This window comes from Bidens hawaiensis, unplaced genomic scaffold (genome assembly GCF_021521415.1).
Source record: "Bidens hawaiensis isolate Kalapana, Puna unplaced genomic scaffold, B.hawaiensis_p1.1 tig00024977_1, whole genome shotgun sequence".
Taxonomy (NCBI): Eukaryota; Viridiplantae; Streptophyta; class Magnoliopsida; order Asterales; family Asteraceae; genus Bidens; species Bidens hawaiensis.
Window position 1 is genome coordinate 162,979 of NW_027493960.1, and position 9,087 is coordinate 172,065.

The following is a 9,087-nucleotide window of genomic DNA, read 5'->3' on the forward strand; positions in this document are numbered from 1 at the left end:
TTCAATCACCGACCTCCTTTCTCACGTGGGCCATACTTCTTCAAGACGCAACCCATTTGTTTGTGGGTTCTTGGGCTCGTAACTAATCTTATTTCACATAAAATGTCCAAATAATTAATTCAATCACCACTATCTTCGTTGAATTGTTGTGGTTGTCACACTGTCTAAACAACATGCATCAATTATAGTATATGTATATATAATACACACTATTAACACCCAAATTATATAACTTCAATTTAATTATCATTGAATTTAATCAAACAGTATCATTAAACCATACACTTTAATTTAGAAAGATATATAAACTCTACTCGCGTATTCACTCATTGGTTTCAAGTTTAATAAAACACTTAGTATTAGCTCGTTGTCTCATAAATCCTTTAAAATCTAAATATCACCATCATCATCATCACCATACTCGGTATATCCCACCAATAGCAAAGCTATGGTAGGGTCTGAGGAGGGTAAAATGTAGACAGCCTTACCTCTACCCCGTAGGAATAGAGAGGCTGCTTCCGGTGAGACCCCCGGCTCGATAGTAGTTTTGCATCAAGCCTTGGACATAAAGCATATAACACTCAACCATCGGCACACCGGTCAATTGGTGCATGTACCCTTGTCTTTCGGCTATTAACGCCACCACATGATGCCTGATTAACCTTCTGCCACTTTTAACATTATTTTCACGAGATTAGTAAAATAACGTCAAAATTAGTGGAATTTCACTTTTGCCCACCCAAGGGTTCACACATATATACATTATATGCGCGCAATGCAAGCATGGCGTTTTAAAATCTAAATATGAGCCATTTAAAAGTATTCTTTAATAAAAACTAGCTCAAAAGTAATAAAAGTGTAGGAAACATTTATATTATAATATATATATTTTAGACCACATCACTGGTCCCGAAGCAATCATGCTTGAAAGAAAGAAGAGAAGATTTGAAGCATGAAGAACACTTTATGATTAAGGGGGAGTATTAGAATTTAATCATAAAGTAGGTTATTTATTTTATGTAATATAATTGTTATTGTATACTAATTAGAAGGGCCAGAACTGTAAATATAAGATTTAGGCCCGTTAACAGATTTTAGGGTTTATAATGGTTGCTGTGTATAACCGTTCTTAGTATTAGCGTTGATTAGAAGCAATGTTTTCTATATAAATAAGGTTATTCTCTTGTAAACTTTCAACAAGTTCTATCAATAAAAATTACTTTCATATATATATATATATATATATATATATATATATATATAAATATAAGTGGAGACGGTAGGCATCTGGAAAGTCATTTTATATTGACTAAAATTTAGAAAGATTAATTGTTTGTTATAAACAATTATTAATTTATTATTATCAAAGAGAAAAAAAAGAAATTCAAAATTCTTTTTCTAAAAGAATAACAAAGAACTTGAACAAAAAAAATCGAATCTGTGTGGTTCAAATAAAAAGCACCGAACCTTCGTGATTCGTTGAGAAGAGGCTCCGAACCTTCGTGATTCGTAGAGCAAGAGTAAGACCTGTGTGGCATCTAAGTCCTGTATGGCAAAACAAAGACCTGCGTGGCAAATAACTCATGTATGGTACAAATCCTGTGTGGTAAGAAGAAAACAACTTGTGTGGTTCAATCAAGTAAGAAGTAAGAAATATATCTGGCAAAGAAGATTCGTCAAGTGAATCAGGAAAACCTCATGAGCAAGGGAATATATCTCTTCAATGTCCAAAATTGACTGAGTCAAACTATACGACATGGGCATTGTTGATGGAGACAATCTTAAAGGCTTATGGTCTTTGGGAAGCGGTAAGCTCAGAAGAAGAAGTTGATGAGAATAAGGCATATAAGACCAAGGCAATGATCCTACAAACATTGCCAGAAGATATTTTGATGCAAGTGGCACGACACCCGACAGCAAAAGAAGTGTGGGACACGATAAAAGTTCGGCACTTGGGAGCAGATCTAGTTCAGAATGCATGTCTACAAACATTAAGGAGCGAGTTAGAGACGTTAAAGATGAAAGAAAATGAAACCGTGAGTGATTTCTCTTAAAAATTGGGAAGCATAAGAGCCAAATTTAAAAGTTTTGGTTCTAATATCAAAGATAAGATACTTGTAAGGAAATTGCTCAATTCAGTTCCAAAGAAGTTTCTACCAATCGTGGCATCTATCGAGCAATATTTGGAAATTGATAAAATGTCATTTGAAGAAGTGGTAGGAAGAATAATAGCTTTTGAAGAACGCCTTAAAAGTAAAGACGAACCAGAAAATGATAACGAAAGAAAGCTCTTGATGGCTAGTAATCATCCTAAGAATTGGCACCGTGGAAAAGGTCGTGGTAATAGAAGCCAAGACAAAGATTAAGGAAGAGAACCTAACAAAGAAGAAAGAAGACGTGGAAATGCGAGTCGCGGAAACAAAGACAAAAGTGATCTCAAATGCTATGAATGTAATGAATATGGTCACTTTGCATATGAATGCCCAAAGTGGAGAAACAAAGAAAGAGAGAAAGATCCGAAGGCGCATCTCATACATAGTTTAACTACACTACTGTGAAGACAAAGCAAGCCATGCTGAAGATCGAGATTAAGGGGGTGATTGTTGGTTAATCATCGATCTCGTTAAAGTTTCGTTAAATATTTCGTTAGTTTATTATAGGATAAATAAACTCCGTTAGAATGTTCTGTTAGTGTAGTTAGGGTACAAAATGTAATTAGTAGATAGTTTGTGTGTATTATTGTAATTAGTTAGAAAATAAACGACAGGTCGCGTCGTATTATGAACCATCGCGACGGTCAGAATGTAACCGTTGGAGTAACCGCCGGTGGGTATAAGTACCACTGGCCACCACCATTGTAAACAATCCGTTTTCATATACAAATCAATAATACAAGATTCGTTAATTATAATTGTTGTTATTTACGTATTGTTGTTTGTTTAATCGACCCCGAGGCCGTCATCTTCAAGTAAGTCACCATTAAAAATGTTGATTTGATGCCCATATGATAAGTATCTAACCATTTTAAACAGCTAACATGATGATCAAACTAATAGTTTCCAAAGCATTTATCATCTTTCACTTGTCGATCTTTCATTCATGACTTAGGACTTAATTATTCTTGTTCTTGGCTTTGTTGATGATTAATTTTCTCACATTCTTTATGGACGGTCCCCGTCGAATAGTGATTGTTGTGGTTCTTTTGTCCTTGAATGTTTTAGTTGATATCAATCTCCATGCGATGAATCAATGGTCTCTATCTGCTCGATACATATATGGTTTGACCAAAGCTTCAAAATGGTGATTTCTAGTTATGTCTTTTTCAATACACCGAACATGAAAAACACACTGATAAGTAATTTAATTATTGCATACATGTAAGTAACATCGTTGTTACATATATCAAACTTAATAGTGGTTTTTATATCATAAATAAATAAATAAATAAAAACATTTTCTTCTGTCTTCTCTTTATTATTATTATTATTACTATTTTGTTTCATAGTCATTTTTATTTGAATACTTAGACTCTTAGATCATGTTTGGGATGGCGTTTGAAAAGGTTAAAAGCTTCTAAAAGCCACGAATTCTCACTTTCCAAAATGGTTTTTTGAAAAACCCATTAAGTCAATAAGCTGTAATTTTGAAACTCAATCCCAAATATGCACGTTTTATATATGTGTGTATCAGTATCTTTAACATTTTCATACTTACAATTACACGTATGTAAATAGTGTTAATATGTTATGTGTAACTAGTACTTAAAAGTTAAAAGGATTACGTACATGCAAATTAACATCTCGGTAACCTTGATAATGAATAGAGAACTAATGTTTACACATATATGGTTACATATATGTAAATTACATCTACCGATTTCAAAACTCTTCTTTTCTCCTTCAATGCCTTCGTTTCTCCTTCCTAGCAGCCGGCTTCTTTTCTCCCATTTCCCCAGTAGATGTAATTTACATATATCCAAAACCCTCAAAATTATCTTGGCATCCCCTTTTTTGAACTTGATTTGCCTAAAAATATTTAACCGATGAATACACCACAATTTTCATGGAAAAAGAAAATACAGATGCGGGGGTGGTGTTGCCATATGGGGCCGTCCGAGATTTGCACTTCCCTGGTGATGTCACTGATGCCGCTCCATGTGCTCATAGTAGCTAGATGATGTTACCACACTCATGAAGATTAGGACTCGTTCTGTTGTTCATGTTAATTGTTAAAAGTTGATTTAAAGGTGAAACGCATGTGGGGAACGCATGATTTGGTCCCTCAACCTCATTTCTATCAAACAAAGCAGGAATTGGAAAGATTTCAAGTCGTTTTATACAGCTATGACATCTGAGGTTCTATAAAGCAAGAAGCTCATCTCAGATCTAAACTAGTAATATAGTAATATTCATTTCCTGCAAGTCAGATATAGAAAGCTTGATGAGTTGTTCACCCGGATCCATGCTATTATAGTGTCCCTTTTAGGGATGTTCACTAGTCAAGCCAGGATCATCAGTTCAAACTCGAGCTCAAACATATACAAGCCAGCTCGGCCTGATTCAAAATTATCTACCGAGCTGAAAACTTGAGCTCGAACTAAGCTCGGTTACAGCTCAAGCTCACTCATGGCTTGAAAAACCAAATCAAACAAAACAGAGAGTAAATTGGAGAACGTCTCAACACTCTCACTAACACGGTAAATTCTAAATGAGAAACTGCTTCACAAAACTGTAATGAATATCGTAAACTAAAATGGCTCAAAAAAGAGTCGAGACGGGTACGGGCTGTTATTTGGAACATACTTCATTGCCAAAAACAATGCCAAAGAAGGTTGATATGCCAAACCGTTTGTAAATACATTTGTTTAAACTTCAACATGAGAATGTTACAATTACACTCACCCACAAATCCTACCTTCCATCTTCTCTCTTATGCATTTTTAACATTTGTTTGTACTAACTCATCATCAAATCATATATTCAAATAAATTAAAACTATAAACTGAACAAAGGGCTTGGAAGGTGATATAACAAAACCAACCCCAGAAAACACGGAAGCGATTTCAAAACAAGAAATAAAGACAGCTCAGTTACTCTGCCGGTGTCTGGTCGGGAACCCGAGCCAGTGCCTTCTGTGGCTCCACCAACTTGTTCAATTTTTCCAACAACTGACCGGCTTTTCTCTTCCCCCTATCAGTACCATGATGTAGCAAATCCACCAGTACCCCCATAACCCCAAGCTCTTGAGCCTCCACTAGATACTTCTCATCTCCATTACAAAGATGCACCAAAACCGCAGCGGCATTCTCTTTATTCCTTGGAGACCCACTCCTGATAAACTCCACTAGAACCGGTACTGCCTCGGATTTACCTATAGCCATCTTCCCTTCCGGGTGGCTCGAGAGTATAGCCAAAATGGCTAATGCTTCATCCTTCATACCACTTTGTGGCTCGGTAAGAAGCTCCATCAATGTCGGGATCACACCAGCTCTAACCGCCCTTCCTTTATTACCTTGATATATGCATAAATTAAATAACGCAGTTGCAGCATCCTTTTTCCCTCTTTGAGTGCCTTCACTTAATAATAATACAAGAGGCGGGATCGCACCTAACGAACCGATTGTCACCTTGTTTTCATCAATAACCGAGAGGCTGAAAAGGGTTGCAGCCGCATTTTCTCGAGCTTCCATGCTACCTTTTTTCAAGACTAGAACTATACCCGGGACCGCCCCGGACGACACTATACTCCCTTTGTTATCCTCACAAATAGACAGGTTTAGAAGTGCGGTTACCACGTGTTCTTGTGTGCGGGAATCGGGTGCAGTTAACAGATTTGTAAGAAGCGGGATGGCCCCGGCCTCGGCTACAGCGACACGGTTATCGGCGTTTCGTTTTGCAAGGAGACGGATTTCACCGGCAGCAGTTCGCTGGTCATCGGGACTGGCAGAGCTAAGCTTACGAAGGAGGTTTTGTATCATGGAACGTTCAGCGGGTGTACACGCGGAAGTGGATTGGGTGGCTCGTTTTGGAGGCTCGATTCCGTTTGTCTCGCACCATTGGGCTATGAGACTGCGTAACACGAAGTTCGGTATGACTGTGGTACTGGTCAGGTTTTGTTGTGTCTTAGGGCACGTGCGATGCCCTGCTTCTATCCATTTTTCAATGCATGAACGTTCGTACGTCTACAGAAATGGAAAAATATTATAACCTCTGTACCATTATGAAATATGAAAAGATGATGGGTGTTACTGTTACCTGTCCGGTTGAGACAATAACAGGATCTTTCATTAATTCGAGTGATATAGGACAACGGAAGTCATCGGGTATGGGACCATTTGTTTGACTTTTAACCGATGTTCCTTGACCCATACAGCTTGGAAGAGCAGAAGTCCCTCCTGGTGGTGAGCCTGCAAAAGAGCTCTCAGTCTGTACAAAATCTTTAATTTGTTTTAATACCAATGACATCTTTTCTATACTCTCGCCTGGATCTCCACAGCTAGCGGTTACCATTTCATGCAATGCTATTGACTCGTGTGTAAGGTCGGTTATTTCAGTTAGGTGTAGTTTTTCAACCAGTCTTTTCAGGACAGCTGGATCCTCTGTTGCATCAATGTCTTTGTGATAAAGGGATGAAAGGTCTTCATATAATTCTACATCAGGTGGATCAGTTTTTCCTTTGGCTCTTCCGAATTGAGCAAGAACAAGCGCAACCTATATAAATTTTAATATGTTATATAAGAATGCTGCCCATTTAATGACGGTTAAAAGGCATATGATAAAATCTTACCTGTTCTTTAACTTCATCTGATATATCAAGTTCATCGATTGAGATACTGTCTAAATCCTGTTCCAAACGAGCTGTAAGTGCTTGGTATTTTTTCATGATTTCATCTCTTTCTAGGACCTGCATTGCATAAATAAGGCATTATGATCAGACACCACTTTTCAAGTAAAAATGATCATCTGTCTTAGCTGAACAACAAAAGTTATACATAAAATTATTAGAACTGGAGAGAAAAGTTTGAAGTAGCTTAGATGTTTGAGATTTCACTTTGAAATTATAAGATTGGTTAGGAGAGTTAACTTCCAAATATGTGATCCGTTAGATTCTCTTAGTCTAATAACATTTTGTTTAATAGCAGTTGGATTTATATTTTCTATATGATGATCATAATGACCCACCGGGAATATTTTAGCAAAAACTGAAGCAAGAAACAGTACTAAATCTGCTCAGATTGACCAGAACGCTCTTCTGTTCACTTTTCATTTTCTTTTGGTCTTTTCTTTTAGCAAAACCACAGGCACGGAATTCATAAACTCAACACAAGACTCATGGCAAACTCGTGATAGGATCAGACTCATATATCCTTACTAATTTATCATATAACTTCTCAACCGACAAGTTTAAGCCATTTATAATGGTTAGTGAGTCATTCATCTCGTGATCACATTATGATTAAATCATTGAACCGAACATAAGTTTGATCAACCAATTGGTAACAAGCTTATTAATTACAATAGATAAGATATAAAAGAACATCATTATCACGTAAGGACAAAACAGAAACAACAAGCAAAGGTGCGAACCGTAAGAAAGTGATATGGCTTTTTAATGCATGAAAACGATCATATAATTCACAAAAAAAAAATTAATTAATTTCTCTTTTCCTTGTACCCTATTGTCTTACTACATCTTCAAATAGTTAAAATGTAAGCAAGCAATTGAAATAAATGAATTAAAAACTATGTTTGTCCAAAAATGGAACGAGATTTTACAATAACGACACGTTAATATCATATTCTATAAATCATTCGTTGACGCTTGACTGGGTCATTATAAAACAGCTGGAGTTTGGACAAGAAAAAACCAATAAAACAGATTTCCAAAAACAGAAAATAAAAGCAGTCAAATTAGTATTAACAAATCAAAATTACTATTACATAAAGAAACTAACAGAGAAAACATTTCACTAGCTCACTCACAAGTCACAGCACCACAAATTATTTCAACAAACAAGTTTAACAACACATAAAAAAATATCTTCATAATTAACAAATTTAAATACTCTTATTGCATAAAAAAACCTACCACTAAAACAAGACTTGATAACACAATAATGACTTCACCCCTAAAATACCATTGATTTCACTTGTGCAATGTAACAGACAAGAATATGAATATGACTGCAATGAATGATCATTCAAGCAGTATCTAAACAAGATCCTCAAGAAGAAAACAAATAAATGAATTATACCAGAATCAATAAATTCATGAAGTTATTACTTGAAACCCTAGGTCAACTTCCGTTGACTCATAACCACTTATGAACAAAATCAGCATTAAAATTATAATAATTACTTAAATGTCACATCCTCCTACCAAAAATAACTGAAAACAGATTCAATTAACAAAGTTTTACCAAATATATTTTACTGCCTTCACTTCCGATTCGCAGCAACTCCTTAGCAGACTCCATATCTTCCATCAACGAAAGCAACGCTTGATGCGAGTCATCAGGAATCGGCTCCTTGATATCACGAATCTCTTCAAACAACGGCGTTAAGAGCTTTAACCGTCGAGCTAGATTAGCGAACAGCTTCTTCACCGTACACCGGTAGTCCGCTATAACAGATATCTCGTTGACTGTATCAATTAGTTTCTGGATCAATCCGCCTTTCGGATTCTCTCCTCCTACATCCGCCATCACAATAATAATAATAAAACCGGAAGGAATCGGATTCTGTTAATTGACGGAATCCATTGGGAGAGAGAAATGTAATGTGAAGGAAGAGAGAAGGGGTAGGCTTGGGCTGCCTTTTAGTGGCGCGGCTGGCGTTTTGTGGTGTGGTGTGAGCTTAACCTGACAAGTAACCAGGGTTTAGTGAAGATTCTGTTTCTTAGCTGGAAATTATTGTTATTAATTAATTAACTAACGGATAACGACTCGGCGGCTCAGAGAGAGAACGAGTCGGCTTGGGTTGGGTTGAGACCACGTGTTCTTGAATATCAGTTATTAACTGACAAGTGACTGTGGAGTATGGTTAACTTGGCACCCGTATTTTTCACCTTATAATAATAATAATACAC

The 9,087-nt window shown here is 36.5% G+C and overlaps 1 protein-coding gene across 1 annotated transcript; it reads right to left on the minus strand.

The window, feature by feature from the left end:
• Positions 1-4,810: 4,810 nt before the first annotated feature.
• On the minus strand, positions 4,811-8,704 carry LOC143570393 (U-box domain-containing protein 13-like). Its single transcript, XM_077056052.1, has 4 exons — positions 8,420-8,704; positions 6,787-6,903; positions 6,255-6,710; positions 4,811-6,181 (listed from the first exon to the last, which is right to left on the minus strand). Exons 1-4 carry the CDS (start codon positions 8,702-8,704, stop codon positions 5,090-5,092), a joined length of 1,950 nt encoding a protein of 649 aa, XP_076912167.1. The 3' UTR covers positions 4,811-5,089.
• Between the last annotated feature and the right edge of the window lie 383 nt (positions 8,705-9,087).